The 16494-nt window shown below is 42.8% G+C and overlaps 4 protein-coding genes across 4 annotated transcripts; all 4 read right to left on the bottom strand.

Annotated features, from left to right (window-relative positions):
• Positions 1 to 11: 11 nt before the first annotated feature.
• Positions 12 to 2480, bottom strand: LOC116432243 (uncharacterized). Its single transcript, XM_031988829.2, has 2 exons — positions 2348 to 2480; positions 12 to 1858 (listed from the first exon to the last, which is right to left on the bottom strand). Exons 1-2 carry the CDS (start codon positions 2478 to 2480, stop codon positions 1548 to 1550), a joined length of 444 nt encoding a protein of 147 aa, XP_031844689.1. The 3' UTR covers positions 12 to 1547.
• A 999-nt stretch (positions 2481 to 3479) lies between these two features.
• On the bottom strand, positions 3480 to 3853 carry LOC143174312 (zinc finger E-box-binding homeobox 1). Its single transcript, XM_076365490.1, has one exon. It carries the CDS (start codon positions 3837 to 3839, stop codon positions 3480 to 3482), a length of 360 nt encoding a protein of 119 aa, XP_076221605.1. The 5' UTR covers positions 3840 to 3853.
• Positions 3854 to 7387: 3534 nt separating this feature from the next.
• On the bottom strand, positions 7388 to 9208 carry LOC143174311 (uncharacterized). The gene is made up of 2 exons (XM_076365489.1): positions 9140 to 9208; positions 7388 to 8388 (listed from the first exon to the last, which is right to left on the bottom strand). The coding sequence occupies exons 1-2, from the start codon at positions 9162 to 9164 to the stop codon at positions 8111 to 8113; spliced, it is 303 nt and encodes a 100-aa protein (XP_076221604.1). The 5' UTR covers positions 9165 to 9208; the 3' UTR covers positions 7388 to 8110.
• Positions 9209 to 9213: 5 nt separating this feature from the next.
• Positions 9214 to 11650, bottom strand: LOC143174310 (uncharacterized). Its single transcript, XM_076365488.1, has 3 exons — positions 11547 to 11650; positions 10158 to 10271; positions 9214 to 9416 (listed from the first exon to the last, which is right to left on the bottom strand). Exons 1-3 carry the CDS (start codon positions 11551 to 11553, stop codon positions 9214 to 9216), a joined length of 324 nt encoding a protein of 107 aa, XP_076221603.1. The 5' UTR covers positions 11554 to 11650.
• Positions 11651 to 16494: the final 4844 nt, after the last annotated feature.

The raw sequence follows: 16494 nt of genomic DNA, 5'->3' as shown, positions 1-16494 counted from the left end.
GAACGCGACAGAATTCAGTTACTGCGATTGACTGCGCTAGATGATTCGAAGTAGTTCAGAGCATGTGGACAGCTAACTACGAGGAGCGAGAGAAATGTCCTGCAGGAGAAACGTTGCTTTCCGATGCTAGCAGGATACTCACACACGCGGATAAAGGGATTCAAATTCAACGAAATCGTGGAGACTACGGTCGAAGAGATGAGGTGTTCTAGCTACGGTCCTGTGGATTAGCGCACGCTTGGAATGGAACGGTAATTCGAGAGTCCACTGTTGAAGGATATAACGTCCATCAAAGTTTTAGTGATACGATTGCATCAGAGCTGCAGGAATCGATTAATATAAACGCTTTATAAATTGGAAACCGGATCGAGTTGACTGGTTTTAGAAAGATTGTTAAAAATGATTTCCTTTTTATCGGACTTGAGTGGTGATTCTTCTTGTTTATATTAATTTTTTCCGTGTTTTATACATTTCAAGGGAAGATGTAAAAGTGAATGGTATGAAGTATAAGGGTTCTAATCCGAGCTGCACTAATCCGACGAGCACTACAGTTCCAGACTACCAAACCACACCCTTTGCCTTCTACTAAGTGATCGGAGCTCTTCAAACGATCTAACGCAGTGACTCGCACAATGCACAATGGTGTTCATGATCAATAACTTTATTAAATCGCTGAACTTTGGGAAAAATACAATTTGACGGTGTTGGTCGCGCGGCTCGCGTAGGCGAGTTATTGAAAAAAGGATAATTGATGGCGGCGTTACAGAAAAACATAAGGAACCGCGAGAAGATTGCATGACACGAACGATTAACCCCTTCACTGTAACACGTATCGGTTATGATGTAAAAGAAACATCTTTCCATTCTGTATTTTATCCTCGAGGAACATACACCAAGAAGACTAATGTGTTCGTTGTGTATGTCTCCGACAGCCAGCATTTTATACGTCGACGAATCACGTGGAAACCAGAAAGTTCATCTGATTTCATTGTTACATTTTTCGAATACTTTATAAAGATAATAAGTGGTATTTAGTAAAACGCTGTAGTTCTATAGCATGTCATGGAAACGAGTGGCAGTGAACGTATCAAGTGAGCTTAAATAGGAACAACATCTAATTACTCAATAACGGAATCATATAAGATGAATCATGAAGGAGCGGAATACTTAAACATCTCATAATCTCAGCATAGAACCATAAAAGTAATAAATAATAATAATATTCGTTCATATCACTACATTCACTCCATCGAACATCGCAACTATTGTCCTCAATTCGTAATGGAGATATTCAAATATTCTCTCTCTCTCTCTCTCTCTCTCTCTCTCTCTCTCTCTCTCTCTCTCTCTCTCTCTCTCACACAAATCACCCTGCATATAGTAAGAAACAGTCTACTCAAGATCGTGTTCCTGTTTATCAAGCAAAACTCATCAGTCTTGTTTGTCATCGATAATCATTTTATTTCATTATTCTATGATTCGTTCTTTTAATGACCCTGTGTATATAGTGTCATCCGTTCAGGGGTTAATTTCGTAGGGATGATTCTTTAGATCATGTCCGAATGATGAGCCAGCAAGTGCTCTTTGAGCCTGTCGCGTCTGTAGAACTTCCTCGAGCAGAACTGGCACTTGTTTCTCGCCTCCTTGTTGCCGCACTGTAGCAAATGTCGTCGTAAACTGTACATCCAGGTGTATGTCCTGCCGCAGAGGGTGCAGCCGAATAGCTGCTTCTTGTACGGGTCGTTTTCTGCGCCGGGATAATAAAAAGGATCATTGAAGCTGGCATCCTTCAGCAATGCGTCGTCCATTGGCGCGTTGCAATTGTTGATCGTGCTCCACGCGTTCTTCGGCAGTAGACCTGTCGAACGAACACTCTGGTGAATGAACGGAAGCAGATTTCAATGGGAAATACCCGAGGACAATTGTCAATTCGGAAATGAACAACGATCAGACGGTTTATCGACTATTTAACCGGTTGGACTTGAATTCTGTCGATCAGGATTGTCAGTGCGAGTGGCAAGTGTCGGTAGGGAGAGAATACTCGGACGGATGTAATTAATATAATAATGGTCGACGTCAGTTTTATTAAGTTACGTTGATTGGTTCAAAGTCATTTATTTCACAGAGAACACAATCATCGGGAGATTCCTGGTACACGTTTCGCTCTATGGAAAAGGAAGTCTCGTATTTTGTAGAAAAGTATACAAACAATTGGTTGCAAATGCTTCTTAAAAAGTAAAACAATTTTTTTAGTACAATACTCTTCCACGGCGTGGACTACTGTATTCGGACTAAATTAGCAAAGATCTTTTGGGTTTGGAAGATATGAGAACCTTTAGAACTGTACCGTTCAGTGAATTGAAGAGTTTTGAGGTTATCTGCCACTTTGTCTTCGCTAGTTCCGCCATTTTGTCGCTATGAAATGTTGCGCGAAGGTCGCGTACGACTTTCAGCACGAACAGTACAGTTTTGAAGTGCATAGACTTGAAAATGGCATGAATCTTAAATTATACAAGGTGCTTTAGGAAGTAAAGAGGATTAGTCAAGCACTTTTTATTTAAAAATTCTGCAGATTATTATTCCTTCTCAAAATAAAAAAATAATCGAGCAGTTTACATTATCGAAATATATTATCAATGCCTGCCTGAATAAAAACAAAAGTCAACATATAAAAAGAAAAGAAGGTTCCAGATAAAATTAAAAATATTCTCGCATAAAAACAAAAACTATCTACTTCCGAAACACCTTGTACAACCAACGAGCTTCACACTTCATTTAATTCAATATTCATAGGGTTCGAATCCGCAAACGAATATTTCACGAAATGCACTATTTATTCGAAGTCCATCTCTTCTCTTATACTACGCGAAGACGTATTCAAGAGAAGCATCTCCTAAAAATCGCTCCGAGTAGACATGCAGCCTCAAGTCAACTTTTCAACAGTCTATTTTTCAGTCCACTCTCACTTCCAATATGTCTGTCCCCTATAGTGAAGCTCATACAAATCCACTCACAGGTGGATACACAGCTCAAGAGCAACGCTTTGATAGTCTACTCTCAAATAGTCCACTATTGCTTCCAACATCACTATCCTCCAGCATGAATCTTAAACCCCCTGCACACCTTGAAATATATTACAATACAATCTACGACCAATGAGTTTGATTCTCTCTCACATCTCGTACCAAATTCACGTGATACAAAAAATGAAGAAGACTCAAACCCATTGCTTGTAATAAATGCATGCATCGCAACACGCCTCAACGTGTCCAGGAAGCTTAAGAACAACTCACTGCTCCACAGCTGCTGCACCCAGTTTCCATCTTTATTCCCAAAAGGAAATGCCAACTTATGATCTTGACTAGGCACAAACCCCAAAGATCCACTCCCGATGGTGTCACGCACGTGGGCAGGCAGCTTTAGTCGGAACAGCTTCGACAAACAATGAAAGGAAGAGGATCCGCGGATGCTTTTTGACGTTACTCTCGTTCGTCGCCGTGTACGGGCGAGTCCCGGCACTTCTGCATGATGTGCCGCAGCTTCTTCTGGCAGCCAACGATGTGCGAGTTCAAAACGAACCTGTGCTTGAACCTCCGGTCGCAAATGGGGCACACCTCACAAGGGACGACGCCGCACTCGAGCCGCTTGTGCCGGCTCAACGAGGTGGTCGCTTTATACGTTTTGCCGCACCTGTTACACGCGTATTTCGCCTCGTTGTCCTTCTGATCCTTCGCGCGTTGGCTTCTGTTGGTCTTGTACGGTGTCTCCGTGTAACACAACTGGTTCCACAGCGCGTCGCTGTTGTCGCGCGGCTGGTGAATGTCTTGCGAGAGCAGCATCGTTGCCAGAATCCCTGAAACGAGAGGATTTCACCGTTAGACGTCTGCCTCAGACCCGATTTTCGCTGTTCCTCGTGAAAGGAGGAGGATATTCGGTACATTCTCGCCCTTGAACGGAGGATCGAATCGTTTCCTGAAAATATTAGTACTTTTCTGGGGTGTTATGTATGCAGGCTTGTGCTACGTATCCACTTGAGTCACGTTATCGAGAGCAGCCCTTGATACTTTGGAGTTAGGGTATCAGGCGTGAACTTCTTGTGTGTTGAAAGGCAAACGTGTGATATTAATGGAGTACTACGTGAGCTTCTCTGTGAAATTTGTTTAGATAGACAGCCTTGGGGCTTGTTACACAATAAAGTTTGATAATATTATGAATCGGTACTTCATTGTGCAATAGGCTTCAAAACTTTGTACTTAAATAGAATACTCGAGAAAAATTCACTTGGTAGTTCATTAATATTCGAGTAAATATGTGTAAATACTTTTAACAATAGACACCCATCGAAGATTGGTAGGTGTCAGAGAGGTACTTTCAAAAAACAGGAGTTCCGTTCGTGAACATATAATATTTAAGGATGACAGTCTTTGCTGGATACGTAGCACTGAGAGGAAGGGCACGAGTAAACGGAGGATGAAAGGTAGACGAGCAGAAGAAGAGCATACGGGCAAGCGACAGAATAAAATTGTTATTCAAAGTGACAGTTCTAGCGACAGTATGATATCTTGCACTGATGAAATGCCGTCTGATTCTTTCTCGTCGTGGGTTCAGATAGACGATCGTTTCGTGAATGAAAACCTGTCTTTATTGAAAAATGCAAAAACTGTACAACCGAATCTTCCGAATTCCTTCGGTGAACGCACACGTGTCAATTGTATCGACTTTCTTTAGCCTACACGCCGATCTCATTCTTCGAAAGTAAAACTAGCTTTTTGATACCTGTCCCTGAAGATAGCGACTTCGTCGAAATCAAATCGTCATCGAACAATTCTATACACAAACCTAAATAACACGTCTCTGAACTCAGAAGCTTGTTACTATATAAAACCTCGACTCTCATTCGATGAGACAAGAATATTCTTTTATCATTCTTTGAGATTATCACATTCACTGCAGCTTCCATTGAAGCCCTCGTCGCCGGATTGCACTTGAATTGTTTCTTCAGTCTCCAGGTCGAGTTCGAGACCTGATTGAATCGTCAATTCTCTGACTATTCCCGTTTTCTTCTACACGAGGCTAAATGATGCGTCAGTTTGAACCTATGGGTGAACTTCTTGCCGCAGATCGGGCAGCTCTGTCTGGGCTCCACGCCGCACTCTAGCCTCTGGTGCCTCTTCAGCGAGGTCTCCAGCTGATAGCACTTGCCGCACCTGCCGCATCTGTGTATCAACGGCCTCCTCTTGTATCCCAGGTTGTCGATATTCTTCACCGTGAGCCTCGGCACTGGAAGACAAAGAAGAAACAAAATGGGAGTCAGTAAAATGGCGGGACGCTCGTTCCGAATGCGTGACACGCGAAGCGGGCAGCGGGCGATCGCTATGACGATGTAAAAGAGGACATCGATTGCCAACGCGGTAATGTAATGAGGGAGGAATGGCGGCTGCAAAACTGGGGCCAAAATCACGCAAGTTAGCACGTTCAAAGGACAATCTGTTCGTAGAACTTACGAGCGAATCGTAGTTTTCGCAGAATTTCGCTGTTTCGTATTATGTAACGATGCTGCCGAATGATTCTAGACGTCCATCTTGAGGCTCCTTTGCCTGAAATTACAATTGCGAATTAATACTAAGTGATTCGTCGATGACACTTTTGAGCTCGCATTGACGAGGAAACGTACCGACGATAGTTCTCGAAAAACAGTGTAATACATATTTTTCTAATCGACAATCGTTTAACTAAAAGTGTCGACTACAGCTTACAGCATTGATGACTGAAAATAATTTTGCTTACGTCACCTAGGGAACTAATGGGTCCAGGGAAGAGTTGCTCTTTAATTCTGTGATCGCAGAAAAGAAAAGTAAGAAAGAAAACTGTTCGTTTAAATAATATATTCAAAATCTGAATTTTTTTGGCGATTCTCTTGCTAAGCCTGTTGCTAAGTGTTTTACGTGAACTCCGTTCCATGTGAACTACGAGCAGAAATTGGTTTATCAAATGTCGCGTTTCTAATTACAGAGTAAAACTTCGCGAACAATCTGGCGGGTGACCGTTAACAATTCATTCTTTCCTCGTGTGATCCTTGAACCGTGGATCGCAGCGTTACATTTGAATATGGTGCACGCATTTCACGTGGGACTGCCATCGGTGTTTGTGCTTGAACATCCGGCCGCAAATCGGACACGTGAATGTCGGTTCTTTCCCGCATTCCACCCGGATATGATTCTTCAGGGAACCGCGCCAGAGATATCGTTTGCCGCATTGAAAGCAGATCCACACCTTCTGACAGTTCGCTGGAAAAAGAAGAAGCGTTTCACGATGGTTAGGGACACGGTTGCACACTGTTCGCAGCGTTTTATTGTTCATTGTTCATTCTCGCCAGCTGTCGCACTCATACCTGAGTTCGACATCATCTCGAGGTAATCAGACGCTTATGTTTCTCTTACTTAAATCGTTATCATAGAATCTTTATTAGGTTGCTGGTAGCCTTGCGTTACATTTTTGGAAGCCCTACACGTAGAAAACACGTAACAAAATATCTGCTTTCTACAATTACAATCTGCCCGCTAATTATCTATCGTTCCTCAGTCGCTTCTACTAAAATACCCTTCTGTAAAAATATTTCATAGCTCCCCGGTACTCGATTATGATTTACGTAAACAGTTCTATCAGTCTTTTTTGTCTTCGGTGCGTTTCTGCAGCCCGGACAGGCTGCTTCTATTTTGACACTGGTCGTTTTGGTAGTCTTCTAATCGATACATTAATCTTAACGATCACGTACACTTGGACGATGCAAACGAAAATATTCGTATCCCTTGTACACTACAATACGAAGTAAAATAATACTTTAATAAATATGTACTCGGTCGCTATATGGCACTATCTACGAAAGATCTTTGTAAACCGACGCCGAAAGTTTCAAATATTCTCTTCCGAGTGTACGTAATCCCGCAAATACATTATTATACAACGCTCTTCGACGAATATTGTAGTTACCGGTGCAACAAGGTTGTTGCGCTTTGTATCGAATCGAACGGAAAGTTCTTACAAATAGTAGAACGCATGTTCCACACAGTCAACGTAAAAATATGAAAATATTCGTTTCATCGACTTTTCTATATCAGACAAAGCACAGTAACGACACGATTCATTAAGAAGGAATTATGTATAATCGGGGGAATCGGATTACTGAAACTGCCGCGTGTGCAAGTTCGACGCGAGGTGCGACTGCAGTCTGTGTTTGTACTTGAACTGCCTGCCACAAAGTACGCAGGTAAACGCGGGCGCTTTCCCGCAGAGCCGGAGGTGGGTGTACATCGAGGATTTCCGCGAGTAGACCTTGCCGCAGACCCTGCACGGAAAAATGGTTTCCCTGCCGACGTCACCTGAAACACAAATTATCAGTGGTGCGTGGATACTGAATACAACGGCGTTCTATAACGAACGAATCAGTTCATTTAAATCGTCAAGACACGACGATGAGCGGGGGATTTGACATATTAAATACTTTCAACTAAAAGGTAAGTACATGTTCGCGCAAACTAACGCCGAACTTTCGTTCAACAGAAAAAAGCTCGTGAAATTTCTACGCACACTTGTTAACGGAAATCGTGTTCACCCTCTTCGAGTGTTACTCGTAGTTTTTCGCTCAGTAATCGCGCATGCATGTAACAAAAGCCGCATGACAATTAAGGGCGACCGTCTTCCTCGATTCGATCGTTTCAAACGGAATCGACGACAGATCGCGGCGTTTCAAGTGGGAATGGGATATCGAAAAACTTGTTGAACAACACCAGGTCTGCTAAATTTCGAAGTATTTCTATTGTAATTTATTTGTACTCGTATTCTCATTCGTTGCTTAACTATGTGTGTCTAACAGAGACGCAGAATCACGCGAAGATTCATGGTGAATCTTCCCTTTCCTTTATCGAGCACTTCGATAACTTCGAGTTCGCAACTGTTTCACAGTTTCATCTTGTTCAGAACTCGTCGAATTTAATTTTCGAAAAATAAGTCGCGTGTTTCGTGAGTAATAATTTGCTAACGATCGTTAACAAATGTTAAATTAAGGTACGAAGTCCGAGGCTTTGGTTCACAGCTGAAAATCGAAGGAGGATCACAACATGGCCGCGTCTGCGAAGGGTTGTTGCTGCCTGTCGAATTCCTTCGTCGACTCGTCCATTGACTGCCATTGGTCCATGTAATTGTGAATGGACTTCTGGTGTTTTCTGAGATGATGTTTGTGTTTGAACCGTCTGCCGCAGATCTTGCACGGGAATCGCGGCTCAATTCCGCATTCCATCCTCTTGTGCAGGTTCAAGGATTCCTTCCATTTGTATGTTTTGCCGCAGGTGTTGCACAAATAGCTCGGCCGGTACGTGAACACCGGCAACCCTGAAACCAAAAACGGTATCGTCTTCATTAGCTGCGTAAAGAGACTTGTGCTCGATCGAACGAGCACAGGAGCACCTCTCGATCTCTAATTTTTACGTGAATCGTATTGTTGCTCGAGAAGAAACACTTTTTCTCCTTACTTTCCTTGACAATCTCTTTATTTTCGCTTTACCGTCCACAAGTTATCATTAGTATCATTCTCACCACGAAAAATATGTGGAACAGGACTGTTTGGTGACGTTGTTCGATTTAGAAGAGTTTATAGGAACATCGATACGTATAAGAGTGCGCTGCGAGGATGATTCTTGAACACGTTACAAACTTGCGCGGGGTGAACGGTGGTTTTTGAATTTCGTTAGTGTCTCCAAGTGAACTGATGTCTGATTGGTGTACCGACAAGTATCGTTTGGCTGAACGAATCTAAGACCAATAAGGATTTCTTTTTCAATAAGAATCAGGGAACTGTCGATGTGGCGGAACTTTGAAGAGGCATAAGCTCAACGATCTCGGGTTCGATCAGTCAAATTACAGTTCACCATGTTTTCCTAAATTTATAACATATTTCAATAAGAAATTCTACAGTCGATCGAATATGTACTTTGTACTTTCCGATATTCACACTCTTTCGAACTCCAGTATAAAGAGAAACATGATAGTAATTCAATTGTTGATAAATGTCGATATCAACCTTCTAAGCAGTATTAAACTCGAATTATAGCGTTTTTCAATTAATTTTGTTAGTTTCTAGTACTTCTCTTCGTTCTCCGCGATATCATATCAAAGACTAGGAACTGAAGTGACACAGAGAATTGATTTATTGTCTGTTCATTGGGAAAGACTCGACAGATCGCACTGGTGCCGTCTCATCAAGTGCTGCTTCAAGTGGTGCTTGTGCTTGAACCGCCACCCGCAAAACAGGCAGCCGAACTGCGGTTCGATTCCACATTCCAATCGGCGGTGCTGCTGCAACGACTCCCTCCACTTGTACGATTTCCCGCAGCTCTCGCAGACCAACTTCCTATGGAGGCCTAAAAATCAACAACACGACGGATTCTTTATTACGCTGTCATTTCGAGGGGTCCTTCCATCAATATTAATCATGAGTGTTTGCGTCTGGATGGGGGTCTTTTGCATAGAAATGATACATTCATCGTGTAAACTAGTCACCAGCAGGGGAAAGAAAGGCACTGGCAGTTTCGTGTCTTACATAGTCCCACCGAGCACAGCTGATAGCAAAAAGCAGACTCCGTAGAACAGGTTGAAGAAACGAAAACGATCAAGGGAACGTTTCAACGGTCAACTGACTGAGCTTTCGGTTAAAACAGAACAGATTGCGATTAAAAGAAAGTCCCTCCGTGGATACATTTTCATTTATATTATTCTCAATAATATTAAATATTTTCCCTGTAACAGTATTCAAACCAAGAGAAAGATCAAATCAATTGTGTGCAAAAGTTGACCTTTAATTTAGTTGTTCCTATAAATGATTTAGTTGTTACACTTAAGTTTTAGGAAGAAATAAAACAAAACAGGTACAGATGAAATTCTTGTCTTCGTTTTTTGATTTTAAGGCTCGAATTTTCCTTTATTAGTCGGTGCGCACGATTCGATTCTATCAGCTGTGCCCTGTCAATACACTGACATCGTTCGATACTCGTTGACGTCGTGCGTAGGCGGCCAATTGTGAACGTGAAACAGATGCAACTTCAATTGGCCACTGCGGCGGATCTTGTGGTTGCACACGGGACACGCGTATCGTGGCTCTTTACCGCACTCCTCGCGCTTGTGCCGCATCAGTGATGGCTTCCACGTGTACTCTTTCCCGCAGACGTCACAGAAATACCTTCCGCGATAACGCGTGTGATACGCTGATCTCGGGTATCCTGTAAACAGAGAGAAGCGTTAGCGTTACAAGACTACCGGAGGCTATTATCGTCATTTCTCCCGTGCGAATTCGCGGGCAACTCTAATCGTGACACCTCACGCATCCTTAGGTCTAACTCATCCTCTTTATTACCAAAAAGTTTTATCGAATATACATAAATACGGATTCCTTTGAGAAATGTTTACGTTTCTAATGACTGAAGACCGCAGGGAACGCAAGTGTTAAGTCTGCTCGGATCGAGTACAATCGTTAGCTGCTTATTCTAACGGTCGCGACTGTCCACTGCTGTTGAAACGTTCGGCATCGTTCAGAGTTAAACGTAACTTGTGAGAGATAAACAAGAATATGGTACGAAATAAATAAGATAAAGTATGTCATGCTTCGTGCTTCAATATTAGGTTGATGAGAGAACAATGTCGGTTTTGTGGATGTTTCAGCGAATTCATTTGATTCGGTGTTTCCTCTTTTATTTAGTGGATTACGTAACATCCGTTACTTCCTATTATTAACTCTTCCCAATCAACTCCGTAAATAACTATTCGTATTAATTTGTATTCGTATCGTTGTAAACGGTTCAAGTATAGTCCAACTCCGACAAGAGGGCGTGCTACTCACGAGCGATTAAGACCGAGCGGCAACACGACTCTTCCACTCACAATGTTCGGGCCGTCTCGGTCTTCGACGCGTGGTCGACATTGGCCGCGTCGCAGTAACAAAGGACGGAAGCGGGACTGAATGCAACGGAGTGAGATGGAACGATAGAGATCGGAGTCCATAGTGCCGCTGACTTCGTTCTCTATCGTTACATCTCACTTCGTCTTTTGCCATTGCCGCGCGCCAATAATAACCACGCGTAGAAGACCGAGGCGGCGCGAACATTGTAAGTGGAAGAATCGCCTTAATGCTCCGTCCTGGCGCGGGTAGCACGCCATTTTATCGGAGCAGGATAAGTCTTCTTGAACAAACGATTCTAAACCTTCAGACGACAGTGTACATTACAGAATAAAACAATAATCGAGTTACAGCAATAGTTTCCACTCATATGTAAGAATTACAGTATTCCCCCCTTGTAACGTCGCGTAATTGGAGACACTAAGTGGATCAGCACAACGCGACGTTACAAAAGAAACGATGTGTTAGATTAGCGAGATATAAATGACTCTTTTGACTTTATGAAAACGATGGAACATTAAATATCGACAACAGAAATGTGGTAGATTACAATTCAATCATAACGAAGCTAACAATACTTAATAACAAAATTACAAAATACCATTCATTTCTCACTAGCCAGCGACACGGGAACGACAAACGAATAGCTACATCAGTTTCTTGATCAACTACCACTCTGTTAGACTCTACGAGCTACGTTTCGACCCGACACAGGATTGATTTGCTTGATCACTCTTAATTGTTCTTCCCGTTCGTGATGATCCACTTGTGAACAGTGACCAAGTGTTTCTTCAGCATCCATTTGTGCCGGATCTTCGCCCCGCAAACAGGACAGCTATGCTGAGGATCCTTCCCGCACTCCTCTCTCGCGTGTCGGACCAGCGATTGCATCCACCTATACTCCTTCCCACAATTCGAGCAGAAATGCCTCCCAAGCCTCTTGTAATAGTCTGGGCTGAAGTAAACTGAAAGAACAACAAGCTTCTGTAATTACGTCCGGGCGCATGGGACTCTAGCTGGTTGGGTTGCTGTCAAAGCCCCCCGCACAAGCTGAAACAAACGGCGATGCATCGACTCCCAGGTCTCGTAATGCGTGTTGCAACGTACATAGTCTAACATCGGCAAACCAGCAACTAACATCACACGACAAATTGAACCGGTAAACTGACGCTGATGCGGAATTCATGGAAGTTAGTCGACGCACCGCAACATGTGTCAATGTGTGTAGGGGGCTGAAGGATGCAAAAGATGCAAATGCACGGTGAGGGGTGTACGTCAGCCACGCGAGTCGATAACGGTGACTAAAGAGCACTTTTTGTTTGTTTTTTTTCTAGGAATGATTATTTATTAAAGGTTCGAGGCAGTCGAGCTGTTAATACCATTCGTGGGGTTAAAGCGTTCGCTTGGAGGCAAGATATGCATCAATGCGGATGTTTACGCGTCGGTTTTCATTTTATTTTAAAGTAATGACAATATTGACGGACAGATAATCAATTTCCGATGAATTTCTCGCGAATCTGCGTAAACATCCACGATCCACGTATCACGGAATTAATATTAATACATTTAAGAAGTGAATCCCTGGTGTCTGGTTTTCAATAGATCGTGTCCAACTTCTGTTCCGTTTTCGAAATGTACCATTGCGACATTGTCCGGTATTGGACGAGTGGTTCTTTTCACTTGATTTCGCCAAGAATCTCGAGAAGTGACAATGAAACTTATTGCTATAGAAACTTGTTAAAAGCACAGATTAAAATTTTCAAAATAAGCAAGTTCGAAGATTAAGATATGTAGATTTCTGTTTTACAAATCGAAACGAAGCATCTGGAAGCATTCGTGAATAACTGTATGAGAAACTGAACATGATTCTATGATCTTTGGAGACTTCAACACCTGGTGCGGCCTGTCACGTGACCATAAGCGATCACGTGACAGGGCTCGAACAAGTTTGGGTGATACGCCGTCCGCAAAAATTCCTTTTGTATCTCGAATAAACGCTTTAATGAATGATTCTTTACAACGCATTTACATACAGAACGAAAAATGTTGCTGAGAAGCGCTTTATTTACAAAGTTTCACCTTTTTATAAACGCTACTTAAGTAAGAAACAATACAACATTCCGCGGTTACTGACGTATGTACATCGATCGACAACCAATTTCAAACATGTATAACACGTTCAAAAATCGATTTACAGTATTATATATATATATATATATATATATATATATATATATATTCGTAGAAACGTCCAGCGACATAGTACGAAAATTCCAGTCCGTTCGTCGGCGGAACATTTAAAAGTATTTACTTTATGTACAAGAGTATACGTCCAACACTTAACTCAAAGTTCGGATAAGTTCGACTCGTGTGATTCGTCGCGTCCCCCGAATTTTTATAAAAATAATCGAAAGATTGAGTTAAATGTTGTGAAAAACAAATGTTCTCGATTCTAGTCTCGAGTCGATATCAGTCTTATAGACGAATAAGAAGTCTTTGATTCTCGTATCAGTGCTGTTCACAGAGCCGTTACGCCAACGATCGATGTCTATTTCGCTTTCGCTCCGTGTTCAGCCAAAACTCGACGACTACGTTTCCAAAGAAAAAAAGAAAAAAAGAACGAACGCGACACAGCCCGCGCTGCCAAAAATGGCATAAGAAATTATGATTCTCCTCAGGATCGAATACTTCTAACGGAAACATATTCGCTTGATTAAGCATCGGAATAGCAACAAGAACACGAATTTTCGCCGAACGCGGATTATAGACGCGTCTCGCGTTTCATAATCAGACATCGATAAAAGTACAAAACAAAAAATGAGTAGTAACACAGACATCGTTAGTCAAGCTTGCGTCCAGTTAAGTCTGACGCAAGGAAAAGTCTTCCGCACGAATTGTATACGCGCCGGTCTCGGAATGTATTAAAGAAACAAAAAAAAAGTAGAAAGAAAATACGAAACAAGAAGACAGAAAACGAAAGGACCATTGAAAGATCACTACAGAAAACTTTGTATCCGCGCTCGGAAACGCAACGTTACCGTTCGATGGAACCGTTCTCGTCAACGAGAACCAGGAATCTCGGGACGCTTCACAGCAGCTTGTGAACGTTGGTCTCGTGACGCAACAAATAGTCCCTACGCTTGAACTTTCGTCCGCAGAGCGTGCACTTGTGTCTGGGCAGCTTGCCGCAGCCTTCCCGCAAGTGTCTGGTCAGGGAGTCCGTCCACGTGTAACGTTTTCCGCACTTGTAACAGGTGAAAGGCGCGTCGTAATTGACGCGGTTGTGGTCCCTCTTCGAGTCTGGAACAGATCGCAAACAGAACGACAATGAGACCGACGTGAAACCCATCCGAATCGCATCCTTTCTCTCGTCGATGCGATGAGAGGGCGTTCGCCATCGCGTCTTCGCGACCAGGGAGACACTCTTAGAACCGTCCGTCTTCAAGAACTCTCAGGTGCGGAATGCGAAATAAAAGTCCAGGGGAGACGGTGGCAAGGATCGAGCAAAGGAGAAACGTTTTCTGGACGGTTAACATTCTTTTTATTGAAAACATGTTTCGTTATCATTCGCTTTTCGTCGGCTGGTTTCGGTATCGGTTAGTTCGAGATATCATTGATCGTTAAGCGTTCCTGTGTTTCTCTGATATGTGATATCGGAATGGTAATTATTTACAGAAAGAAAAAGCTTAGCGAAACTTGTAAGTGTAGTACCTTCTTGTTATAGGCTCGTTCGTAGGGACCAGTGGCGAAGTTATAGGGAGAGACGGTCCAGTCGAGCTGGAATCGAAGCGAACCACGCGGTCCGAAGTGAGGGATCTGTCCGTAATCCCTTGTCACTCTCCGTATTTGTTTTTATAAAATACATGTACGCAGAATGTCTTGTCTGAATTTTCTCCGCTCGTTGGCCTCCGAATTCGGGTGTCTTGAAAATGTATGCAACTACATAAGTACCGTGGAGTTACTTCGGAAGCAACAGGACAGTCGACTGAGTCGGAGCTGGAGGTGCCAGCGGGCATAAAGAGAACGATGATCCCTTTACGTATTAATACTCGACAGCGTGTGTTATTGTCAATCGGAGTTACAACGGAACGATACGTCAGTCGAATTAACAAAATAATTTGAAATGTAACATCGATAACATTTGGCGGACTTCGGTCGGAGATGACGACACATTTTTGTTTCGTTATCTGAAAAAGTATAACATCGAACATTTTAATTCCAAGGCGAAGTAACATTATATCACTATCCCTACCATTCTCTATACAATATTCCCAGCATACGGGAGATAGTTTAAACGATGCTTCTCTATGAGAATATCAGACGAAAACAAAGTATAAAAAATCTGCAATTACATGTAGAGAACTAACTCACGCGCCATTATCAGGAAACATCTAATCCTCGGTAATACTAGAACCAAGCCGAGATCGCAAATTCGTTACTTTTGATTTTCGTCTTATCCTATTACGGAAAATCGTTCGTTAAATTTTTTCCAGCTTCTGAACAGCTTGTACGTTACTTCCACCAATGAACATGTGATCATCTCCGACTGCAGCTTCCATAATTCCTCTCCATTCTCGATCGATTGATACAATTATTTGTGGATTCTCCTGAAGTGAGACGTCAGCACCTGCTTGTACCGGAACTTCCTACCGCAAACGGAGCACGTGTACTTCGGCTCCATTCCGCATTCGTACTTCAAATGTTTGATGAGCGAATCCCGCCACCGGTACTGTCTGCCGCAGTTCTTGCACTTGGCCAGCTGATGATTGCCACCGCATTCCTCCCGCACGTGTCGATGGTACGACGACTTCCAGATGTAGCTTTTCCCACACATCTTGCACTGGTACACGTTGTAGCTGGTCACTGTGCCTTGTCCCGCGGCGAGTTGCCACCCTGAAACCGTAGTTCCATGGTCAGTTACACTCCGAATGACATTGTACACCTGAACGTCTCGTTCGCGACCGCTAAAGTGGGAAAAGAATCTTTGGATATCTTACAAAGGACAATTCTGCCTATCGTTTTCGGGATACTACCTTTCCGTTACTCTTTCACCGTCAGTAGTTCTCAATAGACCTAGAACACGTGTTGTGGTACAACTCCGAACGAAATTTTTGTCTGGGGAAGCAAGTGTTTGCAGAATAACGGGTGAAAGTTCAATAACCATCGTGCAACGTATAAATACGATAAGAAATGTTTTAGAATAGAAATGTTAGGCAGCATGTTGATAGAATCGCTTCCTCTGCTTTAAAGTGTTATCTCAAATAAATCGCGTTCAACAAAGAAACCACCTGCATCGATAGGAATTAACGCAGCAATTAAGAATTAGGAGATCAGGGCGTGAAAGGTGATAGACTAACGAGACCGCGGAAAATCCGTGTTTATTCTGCTCTGCGTACAACAAGACGCTCGTTGCGGTAATTGAAAAGTAAATACAGATGCTGCGGAGTTTGCTGGGAGAGAAATTCCCGCGGTCCGGTAAGTGTATCGGTATAAGTAAGCATGGAATGCGAGATATCGCGGGCGAAGGACGAAAATCGCGAGAATTTACG

Source organism: Nomia melanderi, chromosome 3 (assembly GCF_051020985.1).
Source record: "Nomia melanderi isolate GNS246 chromosome 3, iyNomMela1, whole genome shotgun sequence".
In the NCBI taxonomy this organism is placed as follows: domain Eukaryota; kingdom Metazoa; phylum Arthropoda; class Insecta; order Hymenoptera; family Halictidae; genus Nomia; species Nomia melanderi.
The sequence above is the reverse complement of the archived record's forward strand: the minus strand, read 5'-3'. Positions and strand labels throughout refer to the sequence as shown.

Excerpts from the sequence above, each read along its gene's own strand:
- LOC116432243 (XM_031988829.2), bottom strand. The coding sequence starts at position 2,480 with ATGCACTTCAAAACTGTACTGTTCGTGCTGAAAGTCGTACGCGACCTT. Across the intron at positions 1,859-2,347 it reads ACTCTTCAATTCACTGAACG|GTCTACTGCCGAAGAACGCG; the intron begins GTACAGTTCTAA and ends TTCGTTCGACAG.
- LOC143174312 (XM_076365490.1), bottom strand. The coding sequence starts at position 3,839 with ATGCTGCTCTCGCAAGACATTCACCAGCCGCGCGACAACAGCGACGCG.
- LOC143174311 (XM_076365489.1), bottom strand. The coding sequence starts at position 9,164 with ATGATATCGCGGAGAACGAAGAGAA. Across the intron at positions 8,389-9,139 it reads ATCGCGGAGAACGAAGAGAA|GGTTGCCGGTGTTCACGTAC; the intron begins GTACTAGAAACT and ends TTTTGGTTTCAG.
- LOC143174310 (XM_076365488.1), bottom strand. Across the intron at positions 9,417-10,157 it reads GCACAAGCGCGAGGAGTGCG|GCCTCCATAGGAAGTTGGTC; the intron begins GTAAAGAGCCAC and ends GTTGATTTTTAG.